Source organism: Lates calcarifer, linkage group LG2, assembly GCF_001640805.2.
Source record: "Lates calcarifer isolate ASB-BC8 linkage group LG2, TLL_Latcal_v3, whole genome shotgun sequence".
Lineage (NCBI taxonomy): Eukaryota > Metazoa > Chordata > Actinopteri > Centropomidae > Lates > Lates calcarifer.
The window spans coordinates 25,815,665-25,829,292 of record NC_066834.1 but is presented as its reverse complement, the minus strand read 5'-3'; the positions used below and the strand labels follow the sequence as shown (position 1 = coordinate 25,829,292).

The 13,628-nt window shown below is 39.8% G+C and overlaps 1 protein-coding gene across 1 annotated transcript in view; it reads right to left on the bottom strand.

Annotated features, from left to right (window-relative positions):
- Nucleotides 1-13,628, bottom strand: part of ush2a (Usher syndrome 2A (autosomal recessive, mild)) — a 188,297-nt gene that overhangs the window by 132,566 nt on the left and 42,103 nt on the right. The window contains exons 16-27 of the mRNA XM_018666882.2: nt 12,729-13,012; nt 12,179-12,404; nt 11,802-11,939; nt 10,440-10,620; nt 7,575-7,738; nt 7,267-7,425; nt 6,931-7,159; nt 6,289-6,409; nt 5,973-6,120; nt 3,388-3,669; nt 837-1,012; nt 435-582 (exon numbers count right to left, since the gene is read on the bottom strand). Coding sequence (XP_018522398.1) covers nt 435-582; nt 837-1,012; nt 3,388-3,669; nt 5,973-6,120; nt 6,289-6,409; nt 6,931-7,159; nt 7,267-7,425; nt 7,575-7,738; nt 10,440-10,620; nt 11,802-11,939; nt 12,179-12,404; nt 12,729-13,012 — 2,256 coding nt within the window. The remainder of the gene's footprint in view (nt 1-434; nt 583-836; nt 1,013-3,387; nt 3,670-5,972; nt 6,121-6,288; nt 6,410-6,930; nt 7,160-7,266; nt 7,426-7,574; nt 7,739-10,439; nt 10,621-11,801; nt 11,940-12,178; nt 12,405-12,728; nt 13,013-13,628) is intronic.

The following is a 13,628-nucleotide window of genomic DNA, read 5'->3' as shown; positions in this document are numbered from 1 at the left end:
TGTTTCTGTAACTGTGCCTGTGTGTGTTTGATTCATGGCCAGCAGGAAGTATGAGCTACGCCACATTTTTCTCCTTGTAATTAACAGTAAATTGTTTTTACTGCCGCTTGCCATGAATATCCCCTCTGGTTAACATGACCAATGCTGTCGACACTAAAGTACCCAATGACTGACTATGTACTTCTGGATGTGTGTGTGTGTATACATCAGATGTTTTGTGTTGCATTTATTATGATGGGAATACCACACACTTAGGGTTTCAATAATACATGCAGTATGTACACGATGTACTCTTATCTTTTAAACAGACAGTGTATTGGCATTTCCCCATTTTCAAAATGATTTTATATAGGGCTGTTCACTGGTGTGATAGGTACATTTGCTTATGTTTGTCTGTATTCATGTGTGTTTCTATGTTGATCTATTCATTTTACCTGCTGGCAGGGTCCGTCCTGTGCTTGGCAGACTGGTAACACAACCTGTCTTTGTGCAGAGTGTAACAGTAAAGTTGTACTCATGGAAAGGCTTCAGTCCTTTCACTATATAAACAGGCTGTGACGATGGCCCCACCCTATGCAAGACCTGAAAAAAAGAGAGACAAAATCTGTCATGACATTGAAAAGTTTAATTAAGGGAAAACAAAGTTATGCAATAAAGGGTGGAGGTGGGAGCATTTTCTAAACAATAAAGGCATGGTAAAATATAAGTTAAACTCAAAAGAACAAAAATTATTGTAGATGCTATTGGCTTATTTTTCGCTAAACTAGAGGCTGTAGGAAAGCTTGAAAGTTTTTCAGTTGCCCTACTCATTGGGTGCAAGTGCATGTGTGTCTCACCTGACTAACCACTGGAGGAGCATAGGGATTGCTGGTCTGCTCTGTGAGCAAGTTAACCCGATATTCTGTCACCTGTCCTCTGGCAATCACCCCTTGACCCTCAGCAGAGCTCCACAAAACTTTGAGACTGGTGGATGTCAGTGCAGACACTTCTGGAGGAGCCATCAGCTCTGGGACTAGAAACATGGGCACACACATATGAATATGAAAATATACACATCGTACACTTTAGCCATTAATTCATTATTATTGAAATGATTTATGCATATTTATAAACTGCAAACACATAATTTGTTTATATTATTTGTTATTATTTGTTTATATTGTAATGAATGAATTAATTTCTTAATATTTTGACAATAGTATGCAAAAAAAAAAGGAGGGGAAGGTGAAGAAGGATATGTTAAGTCCTGCCCACCATCCCCTGTTAATGCTAATGTACAGACCACAGCACACATTTTCCCTTACCTGTTACAAATTAATTCATCTATTATTCTATACGTTTATTAGTTTACAAGTTGTTCACATAGCTGTTTGCAGCCAATGATTTAAGGGGTAAACTATTCACTATATACAAATGTGATGAGTGTACCATTTTAAGTTTTTCATTTAGCAATACTAATCTTCACAACAAAGTTAGCTAATATGGAACCCCAATTACAACACAATAACAATGCTAGCCTTGATTCTAACAAACAAAACAAGACTAGGCTAGCCTTAACCCAGAGGTATATTAGCAAGTTAGCTTACACTGAAATATTAATATCCTCCTGCACATGAAAATAATAAATATTCAAGCTCTGATCAACACAAATTATGTGCCCAGTAATTTCTCACCTGCTAACAAAAGAAAATAAATGAAGGCCTTTGAAGGAACAGCAGTGCAGAATGGTTAGTTCTGTGCTAAGACTATAACCAAAACCACTATAACCAAAACTAACTCTGAGTGATTCAGAGCTAACTAATGTTTATAAACACTTGAAACAGTTTAAATAAATTGAAAGATACATAAATATGTAAACATGTTTATCAACTTCAATCAACTATTATCTTAGAAGGGACACATTTTTTTCTCCTGCTACAGAAATTTAAACAAAATAGGCTGTTCTAAAATTCAACATGATGTTTACATCACATCATCACTAATTTATACAGCCAAGGAATTTTGAGAATATGACTCAAATCACTGGTTGTACTCTATCAAGATTAGTATTTAGATTCACTTCCACGGTGTATATCACTTATTGACTGTTGAACATGAGTGCAAAATAGTGTGTCTAAAAAGATGCATTGTCAGCCAGTAAAACCTGACATTTGGAGTTAATCTCTGAGATGCAAAGGATTAAACTACTAAACTCTTACTCTAACTTTTACAATAGGTTAATTAAAAACAAAACACAAATTTAGATACAAAGACAGACACTAAAAATCCAGACTTACTGGATATTATGTGGACGTAATGGATTTAAGTATTCCATAATTCTATGGCTATGATAGCCACTATTACATGACAGATTAGAGAGAAGGATTCTTTTATTCTTCTGTTGATGGCATGTAGCTGTGAAATATGCTGTGAAATGTGATTCATGGTAGACATAACCACAGTCATATTCCTTCTCTCTACACAGCACATGTATGCACACAAACACTGACACACACTCCACATTTTAAATGGTGTTATCATATGCTTGTTATCCAGACACATAGCTTAGACTGATGTTGGAGGCAATCGTTTAGTCCTAATGAGCCATATCATCGCTTTGAAATTCAAATACCTTAATGAGTTTTCCCTCCCCCACTTGCATTTTTTTTATTTCCTCCCACATTCTCCACTTCCTTTCTCTACATTTACTCTGACCATTGCTTCTTTTGTTTTTTCTTTTTTTAAAATAATTTCTTTAATAAAAGTTATTTTTCATTACATCCATCCATAAAGTTCTCTGGTGGACAGATTTTGACCAAGACATTATACTTTGGTGTTTATTGAGATCTGGGATTTTTGTCATTGCATCACATTTTTTGCCCATAGGATATTCATATGCTGCTGCTTGAGGAAAGCTCAGCAACTTTCAGCTTTCTTTTACAAGGCATTTTGCCTAAAGATTTTAACTCATCAAATCTAATACTAGGTTACAGTAGCAGCCATTTATAATCTTTCCAATTGTACCTACTTTTTTACCTACTAACCTATCTATCTTAGCACCTAGGAACAACCACAGCTAGTCAGACTGTCAGACTGTCAGGTAGTGAAATGTAGTCAATAAGAGTTTAACCTTTAAAAACACTTGAAGGGAAAAAAAAAGATTTTGAAAAAAATTGCAACTCTCTTTGTAATGACTATAAAGTCATTTTGTTTGATGTCTAATCTCTCTCAGTAAAACATGAATTAAAAAAATCAATGCAACCCTACTACCTGCACAGCTACTGTATATACCTAAAATGAAATTTGCATACAAACATGTACCGAGATGCATGACTCAATAGTCATGGGGTGTATCTGGGTACACTCCAATAATAATGGAGTTTAATCATGATCACAGTCTATACAAACCTCCCTCCATGGTGCGTGCTGTGGTCCATCCTGATGTGACTCTTCCAGCCACATTGATGCTTTCAACTCGCATCTGATAAGTGGAAAACGCTTGCAGACCTGCTACAATCGTACTGTTCTCAGGGGGTGACAGTGCACTCCTGTTGGTAAGCTGTGTTTCTGGGGAAACACTTGGATCCAGCCAACCAGAGCTGAGGAACACTTTCTTCTCAACTGCCACACTTGAAAGGTTTTGCAATTCCATTGGTCCACGTAGAAAGACCTCATACCTTGTGATAACACCTGAACAGAAAAGAAAAGGAATGTCCAAGAGATTAATACTAACTAACTAACAACTTCTCCAGATGTTTGCAGAGTTTGGCCTGCCTGTCAAGACCTGTGGGAATGCACACAGCTAAGATGCAAAGTACCTGTGTTCTGGTGAGTTAACACTGACTGACACAGCAGCCTGGCAGGAGAGACACTCAGCAGTATGGTAGGATTTCAGAATTTTGCACGGCTATACACAGTACAGCCATATACTAGATTTTTTTTTACCTGATGGTTGTTTATTGAAGCGCTGTCCCAGTGCCTGTTTATGATAAAAGATTTGAAGCATCTACAGATGGGTCACAAATTAAAGGAAAAACCAACATCTTTGTAAGATCTTAGTAAGGTGTTGGGCCACCAGCACAACTTCAGTGTACCTTGATATTGATTCTACAAGTCTTTAAACTCTACTATGGGGATGAAACACCATTTCTCCAAGAGATACTCCCTCATTTGGCATTTTGATGATGATGGTGGAGAGCACTATCTAACACGTCAGTCCAAAAATCTCTCATCATTGCCATATTCATCAAACCATTCAGTGCACCCTCATGACTATGGTTGAAGGCACTGTTATCCTGTTTCTCCACTCATTCAGTGTATTAGAAACTGAGCATCTCCATCTGTGACAGGATACTAAAATTTGTACATTTTTTTATATACAATAATGTTGTTTTGAGGAAAATCTAACACCACAAATAATGAGAAAGCCATGGCCAGTGTTTGGCCCTGTAGTAGGAGGCAGGCTAATAATGACTAAGTCCTTGCTAGTCCTATTTAGCTCTCTGGAGGAAACCAGACTATTGTCCTAATCTCACATGCTCTATTCCAGTTGTTAATAGGAAAATGACAGAGCTGGGTTGGAGAGCAACACCAAAATACAGACTTACAGAACTATGAAATAACTGAGTGTCCAAATGTTGTTATAAATAAAAATATAAATAAGATCTAATAATATAGAGGCTTTATGTGGAACCTGTGTTGTTCTTTACACTGTTCTCTATTTATTATTTTCCTTTCCTTTATACCCATGTTCTGTCTATTCTTTACACTCTACATTATTTTCACACCTCTCCCCTCCCTTTCTCTCGCCTCTAATATTAATATAGTGCATATTGAGTAATTACACCTGCAACAACAAAGGTTAATTTCAATCAGTGTGTAATAGCTGTAAACCAACTTTAAGCCACCTAAATACTCCTCTAACTTTCTTGATGACTTTACTGACCCAGTGACAATCCTCTCTACCTCTCTACTAAATAATTTCAGGGTTGGAGAATGGATCTTGCTATATGTGTCATTGTTTCCACTGATACATCTGTAACTCCATACAACATCAGCAACCACAGAAAATGGTATACTAATTAGAGCAAGAATAGCACTAGTCTTCTACCTTTGAAGTCTGAGAATGATGTTTCAATTCCAAAACTGAAAATGTAATCAATGTCTTTGCCTCTGTTAGATTTGGCATGGTGGAAAGCAAAAGGCATAGTTCAGTTTCTTATTTAATTTCACATTAGCAAAGACTACACACATCATAAAAACATAAATGTCAAAGGGCTAGTTTACTCTCAAACATCTGCATCTCTAGTCAACCTTGAGTTTTCTCAAATAGCTAGAATGAACAATATTTCTAGTTGAGACTACCTCAGCTGAGTTCAAGAAAAATGACAGGGCTGGCAAAATCAGAGAAAAACCGAAACCAAAAAAAGAAGATATGTGAGAGTAAAGCTGAGTCCAGTTGAGAAAAATATCAAAATGGTAAGGGAATGGTAAGGAAAGGAAACTTTCAATATTGAACTGATGACAGAGAAAAGGAGGGAAGGAGACACAGAGAAACCCATGTAACAGGGATTAGTAAGACACTGCGAGGGGAACAGATTAACAGACAGAGAGACAGAAAAAAAAAACAAGAGACAAACAGAGAGAGAAACCCAGGTTACCGAGCTTTGTATGACACTGAGCCTTAGAGCCGTTACAAAGCTCTTTGGATTTACCAAAGGCAGTTCCAATTCAGTGTGTATTTGTGTGTGTGTGTGTGTGTGTGTGTGTGTGTGTGTGTGTGTGTGTGTGTGTGTGTGTAGAGGTGTTAGCTGATTCTCATAATTCTTGAGTGACACAAGCCTAAAAGCGACACTACTAGGCTAGAGTTTCATGCAGTTATACTCACAATAAACACACAAAAATGTGTGTAGTCTTAAATGCATGAATGCAATACATGAAAGTACTTGCTATATGAGCTGATTCAGTATGTGTGTGTATGTCTGGGGTCCTACCATTTGGCTGACTAGGGGGCTCCCAGGAAGCATGAAGTGTATGAGGTCCTGTAGCAGTGACTCTGGGTGGAGGCTGGTTTTGTGGCGGGGCAGAGGCTGTCAGAAGAGACAGTGGTGGGGTAGAAGTGCACCCCCCAGAAGAGCATGCCTGTAGACGAGGTTAGGACTGTTATGTTGTACAGCCTGGAAATATGCACTGATTGAAAGACTGGATACATATTTGAAATATTATGTTGAAGATATGCTGCTTCACATATCTTTCTTTTTAATGGGAAAAAGGTAAACAGAGTATACACTGGCTGTTTGCCCCACCTACCTCCAGTATTACAGTGTATTGGGTGAAGGGCTTTAGGCCACTTGCCACAGCCTCTGTAGATAAACCTGTGTAGTGAATGATGGGCTCTGTGCTAGATGACTCAGTGGAGGATAACACAAACCTGTGGGAGACAAAAAATTAAGGTAGTCGGTTCCTCTTCTTTTCATTTTTCCATCTCTCCCTATCACTCCACTGGGCCACGTGGTTTTGTTATGTGGTTCAGTTAAAAGCTAGTGCTGGGATGTCACAGGGGCCAAAGGGCTAAGATGCACAGCGTTTGAATTCTATGCCACAATTTAAAGGTCTGGAACCAATTAAAAGCAGAAATATGTCAAAAATAATCTTAAGAGACAATAATTTTTTATCCTTCCCACCACTTCCCTTGCAACCCTCTTCCATTTAATTTCCCACCAAATGTGCACTTACTTGAAGGGATTCAAAATTCAGCATGTTTTGGAACAATTTGTGTCTCCAAGAATGGCTTCAGTGGGTAACCCATTGTAGTTATAGTAGCCCACATGCCCTCCAGCTGTTTTGCTATGCTATAAACTGAATGATTGTAGTTGAATCTGCAGGCCAACTGTCCTGGATGCTCCACTTCTATGCCCTCAGTCACAGCCGCTCCTTCTCCTTCCTCCTTACCTTTCCACTGGGCCAGTGTCATTTGGTGGTGTACTCCAGATAAAGCTAGCTGTGGTTGGACCCGGTCGTCCCACAAGGTTTAAATGGAGCTGATCTGCTTCAGGTGGTGCACCTAAGGTTTGGTATGAGGCTGATGCACTTATTGTCACACCAGCCACATTAGCTGTTATGAGCCAATAAGAGTAGTTGGTGTAGGGAGACAAACCGGAGTCCTCAAATGATTCTGGGCCTTAAGAAAAAGGGGAAGAGGGAAATAGTGATGGAATTAAGGGAAAGCAATGTTTGTTTCATGCAGAAGGAGATAAAAGTTGTGTGAAAGCCTTTGTGGATACTTACTGAAAGGATAGTGACTTTGGATGCTATGCACTGACTGTCCATCTCTGATTAGTGTGTAGTTGAGTCTGTTTGAATTTGGGGAGTCAGGCGGATGCCAGGACAGATGAATGGAAGAATAATTGAGAGCAAAACCTACTGGTGCAGGCTGCTGAGAGGGTGCTGCACAAAGAGACAACAAGCAAAATAGAGATAAACAGGGAGCGAGAGACAAAGTTAAATCACTACATTTGTAAACTGAATTATAACTGATGCAAAGGTTGGTGTGTCTGGGTGTGATCTTATGTATGTGTGTGTTTTGTAAACCAGACCTTTAGTGCAGCCAAAGTGGTTCCCAGGCTCAAAATGACTCGCTCCAGGTTGACATACATCGCACTTGTCTCCAGTTACCAGCAGCTTACACACGCACACCCCTGAGTCTGGATGACACGAACCATTGAGACTGCCCATGGGGTCGCATGCACAAGGCTGGCATCTGGTCAAGCAAAGGGGGAAAAAAAGTCACACTGGCTGGTTGAAAATAATACCAAAACACTTAAAATCATTACCAGAACCATGTTAGACTCATAGATGAAAATGGATCTTTCTTACACATATAAAAAACCTTGTAGAATATAGATAGCCATTATATTGCAAGTGATTTGAATAGGTAATGATTATTTAAAAATGAGCTATGAACTTCCTGTGTGGTTTGTACTGTTTTCTAGATGAACACAGATGTTGTAAGTCACATGCACAATTACACAATTGTGCAAGTGTAAAATACCACTTTAACTGAGAGTCATGGAGTAAAAGCTATTGCTTAAATAGATAGATAGATAAAGATAGATAGAGAAATTGCAAATATATCAGCATTAGCATAGAAATGGTCAAAGATAATTTCCAACTAGATATGTGTGTGTGTGTGTGTGTGTGTGTGTGTGTGTGTGTGTGTGTCTGAAAGGTGTTGGGTCTTCACCTTAACACTGTGAGGGAGACCCTCACCACCAGCTATCCCACCCACCATCTTCTAACTGTGAAACTACCTTCACAGAAGCTTTCCCTGTCAGAGTTGCCAAAGTGTGTTGTGTGTGTGTGTGTGTGTGTGTGTGTGTGTGTGTGTGTGTGTGTGTGTGTGTGTGTGTGTGTGTACATGTGTGTGTCTGACAGTGTATGTGTCTAGGTCACCAGTGTGGTGTTACCCTCACTGGGGCTGGGCAGTGGGTGATCATCCGGCCAGCTACCTCACACCTTTACACACGCACAGACACACACAAACGGTCACATGTGCAACACAATCTGCTTGTTGGAGGTTGTTTGGCTCACACTCACACACACACCACACTGGTAGAGAGAGTGACACTGTATAAACCCAATTACACTCACAAAAACACCCACGTGCACACACACATGCACACACATACACACGCTATCCATGTGTGTTTTTCTTTCTACCACATACTGTACTCACATGCTCTGTCTCTCTCCCTCACACACCACTACACCTTCTTTATTACTGTGTGAAAAGCCACAGCCTCATAACGAGCCGCAAATTTGTCCTGTCAACTGGTGCTTTCTCTCTCTCCCACACACACACACACACACACACATAAAAAATACACACACCACAAATGCCATAGTGACTCGACCTTCACTCCATTCCCAAGGAGAAAGAAAACACCAACATCACACCCATTCTCTTTTTCTCAAAGTACAGTGTAATGTGTGAAAGAGAAAGAGACAGAATTTGCCTGTATTTACTGAGAAATAACATGCTAATGATTATATCATAGACAGTGTCAATCAAGTATTTAAGAGTGACTGCGGTAAGTTGAATGCAAATGAACATAAAGTTGTCACGTAATGAATTTATAAACTATCTAAGATGTTTAGGTCCCAGTAACACATGTTGTATGTCGAGTAGTAGAATGTTACATATGTAATCCCTTATAATAAAATTATGTGTGTAAGTGAATGTGTGTATGTGCCAATATTTAATCCCTCCAGACAGAATTACCATCATATTTCCCAGTGATGAAGGGAACAGTGGTCAGCATTTCTCTGACCCAATTCTCCATGGAGACACATAAAGACAGAGGACTACATCTTCAGCCAATTGCTCACACATCAGTTTGTTTGTGTGTGTGTGTGTGTGTGTGTGTGTGTGTGTGTGTGTGTGTGTGTGTGTGTGTGTGTGTGTAAATTCATTTGTGTTAAGCCTATTGATTGAAGGAGGAGGATAAATTACTTGATGATATTTAGAAATCCTCACTCTCTGGGCAAAAGAAAAGCATTCAGCAGTAATAACCTAAGACTTAATTTATCATTTCTTCCAGCACAGAGAAAGAAAATAATACAGGGAACAGCGAAGAAAGGAAGACAGATAGAGAGGCACAAACCTGGTGCACTGGTACAAATAATAAGTCTGGCATGAGTTTCATTAATGCGTGCTTTTCACAAGATTTGTGCCTCTGCCCATGTTTTCCCTTTTTCTTTTACACTCTTTTTCTTTATCACTGATACGAACAACCTATGTAAGAATATCCTTACATAGGATATAACCCTTCCTTCTCATATTTTAAATATTTCACTCTTCTCCTCCCAGTGCATCCCTGCCTTACTCTCTTTACAAAGTAGTCTTAAAGTTGTCTTTATCACTTTGCTTTTTCTCCTTCCATCCCGCTCTACCGTGAGGAGGTCTCAGCCACAGCCAGATCTCATGCTTAATGTTTTAACACTGGAGATTACAGCAATCAGACAAGGTCAGCTAGCACAGACACACACACACATACACTGCACCACTAATCAAACAGTTTGTGGATCATCTATCTGCTATGACACCCTCTCAAGAGGAATGTATGTGTGTGCGTGTATAAGTACTGCACAAGGCGTAAAGTGTACAGTTACATTTGTGTATGCGTGTTGTAAGTTGTGTGTGCGTCTCTGTGTGTGTGAGATAGCCTGCAGGTAGAGACATGAGTGGTAAAGGTCAAAGCAGCTCTTAACTCATGTACGTCATATGTCTTGCTACCTATCTGTTAACTGTCTTTACAGAGACTGCACCTGCTGGCTTGCGCACTGCATGAGTGTGTGTGTGTGTGTGTGTGTGTGTGTGTGTGTGTGTGTGTGTGTGGGTGGGTGTGTGGGTGTGTGTGTTTTTGTATGAGTGGTACAATTAATGGATAATATATGGTTACCTGCCCAGACCAGGGTTGAATCCAAAGAACATCTCACGACACTGGTCACAGCGTCGCCCTCCCACCGAGGGATGGGCACACACACACTGTCCAGTCTGGCTCTCACAACCACGCTGTGATGCTCCCATAGGATGGCAGTCACACTCTGCACACATGCTCTGATCTGGAGAGAGGTAGAAGCCTGGACAGACGGAAACATGAAATAAAGCAAAATTATGAATCTGATTGCTTGTCAGTCACTATATTAATGTTTTCATCTGGCTATTTTTTGTTTCTTTATTTATTTCTTCTTTGCCTCTTTCTTTTCATCCTTCCTTCCTTTGCTATTCAAAGCAAAACATAACTGTTTTATGTCCAAGTTGTGGTCTGTTAAATTCACAAATTTCATATGTATCTCCATCCAAAATTAATCGCTGACAATTATATGGTTCAGTAGTTGCACACTGTAGTATTTGCTACACACTGACAACATCTGATTATGTAGCATTACATTATACAAAATTCCTTAAGATAGTGATTGAGTGACTGATTTTGGACACAGCCTGCGTCAGTGTATGTCCCAGAGTGTTGTTTGCTATTTATTTGTAATAAAATTTAGCACAAAGCCAATAAGTGTTTCTGAGGTTACATTATGAACTTCATGTTCTTAAGTATAAATCAATTTTGTTTTTTTTCTCATGGCCTAGCAGCTATTAAACAAATTAGATATATTCTATTTAGCCACTTGAGCAAGAAACTCACAATAGCATGAACTAGCAGTTAAGGAAATTAAAATGGACAATTTGTAGGCAAGGAGCTTGGCAAATGCAATGAAACAGTGGAATAAAAAAACATAATCAGACAAGATAGCAAAACTGTGCAATGTGTTACTCATAACGGCACTGAATACTGCCTTTATTAGATTTTATGGGTATTTGTGAGAAGTATTATCTTTGTGTCCTCTGTCACTCTTTTTAACATCCTTCCATCAACATATCCATTCACAATTTGTGTTACAGTAAACCTGACTATGCTGTTGGTCCTTCTCCATTACTGACACAATACAACATCTGCTACCTCTTGTCCCTTAAGACTAACCACACACACAAATACACACACTCAAACAAATTCATGAGCTAATGCACAAACAAGACAATCACTGAGTGGAGATCTGGCAGAGGGCACGTGCCAATACACATACATATCCACACATACACACCCCCATACACAAACAAACACTAAAAGTTTAGAATACCAGTCATTATTCTGCACCTTTTCCCAAACATGTCTATACACTAATCTATAAACCTTATGTATTCAATCACTCCTTACACTTTTTGTTCCATGCATGTATTGTCCATCCATTATTCCAAACACACTCACCGGGTCGGCACCTACTGCAGTCCTGTCCGTAGCGAGTAGGGATGCAAACACACTGCCCTGTAGTGCTGTCACAGATGGTCCCTGCCACTGTTCCTCTGGGGTCGCAGACACACGGTACACAGCCCTGGGACAAGCCCTCTGACAGGACATGAAACAACATCAGAAACCAAAATAAACTTGAACTTTTCCTCCCAAACTGTTACTGTTTAAACAGCAACATGCAAGCTTTACACAACAAAGAACAAAATTACTTCCATAAAACTCTCAAACTATATGTTGTCTGACCAACTTAGGCTTTGTAAACAATGTTGGACTGAGCTAAAAAAGTTGAACTAATCTTAGATGTAACTTCAGGCTTCCGCTCTGTGTTCTCTTACTCTGGAGGTCTGAACTCCTGTTGTAGTAGTTGTGGGCACAGTTGGTGCACTGTGCTCCCTCCACCCCCTCTCGGCACGGGCACTGTCCGGTCTGCATATCACATGCACCCTCTGGCAGAGTGCCACTGATGTCACACGCACACGGCAGACAACCCAGGGAGTTTCGATGCTCTAGGGTGTGGTAACCACGAAGACAAGAGTCACAGCGGTGGCCTTCCACATGTTTCTATAAGAGAAATAAGAGGGAAGGATAGAGGGTCCAAAAATGAAGGGGCAAGAGATAAAAGACGGAAGGAATGAGGAAGAGGAAAGATGAAGACACATGAAGTGTCCCCAAACAATTCCATGAAAGTGACAAAATTAATATATGAAAAATATGTTTATTACACTGATGAAGATCATGTTATATGATTGAAAACTCCAGAACAGCTTCGAAATAGAAACTAAGGTGAGATTGTTCTGTCAACTACTGTTTCAAGGTCAAGAATAAACTTTTAACCACACTAGTAAAACTGTCAGGAATTTCAAAAATATATACTTGTTAACTTGCCTTACACACACACTGTCCTGTGTGAGGATCACAGTCTGTTCCAGGTACTGTACCCTCTTGTGAGCAGTTGCAGGGAGCACAAGATCCCTCCAGTCTCAAGCCATATGAACCGCTGCCACATGAGTCACAGCGCTGGCCACCTACCCCAGGCTTACACTCACACTGCCCCCCCTCAGGCTCGCAGAATTGGCTGAGGGAGCCCATGGGGTCGCAGTCACATGGGACACAGCCGTCTGGGTGGGACAGGTTCCAATAACCAAACTCACAGCGGTCACAAGAAAGACCTGGGGGAGAGAACATGAGAGAGAGAGAGAGAGAGAGAGAGAGAGAAAATTTAGAGAAATGTTGAGGAGAGGGCAGAGTGGGCCCACCTGAGAGAAACAGAAGGGGGAAATTAAAAAAACCAAACTGAATTGATGCTTGCTTGTTCACCAACTAGCTAGCCTCTCTGTTTAGAGGCATGTGTAAATGTGTGTGTGTGTGTGTGTGTGTGTGTGTGTGTGTGGATATGTGGGTGCGTGCAAGAGAGAGAGCGAGCGAGCAAGAGAAATGGTGGGTGAGTGTATAAAACTGCCATCATTAGGGCCAGGCCCTCTACATATGATGGATCACTCACCTAAGGCCAAACACTTAATTTCACTGAGCGAGAAAATAAATAAATTAAGCAACTACAAGAAAAGAATGGAGGGAAAGGAGATGGAGAGATGGAAAGATGGATAGAGGAATATAAAAATAATACTAAATTACCATCTGGTGTAGAAACAAGAAAAGGTGAGTTACATCCACAAATCTTGGTATCTTTTTTCTGTTTGTTATCAAATAACCTTTATAGAATTATTCATTATTAACATTTTGTCTTGTAAAACAGAAAATTAAAGAAATTTCTGAATGCAAAAATAC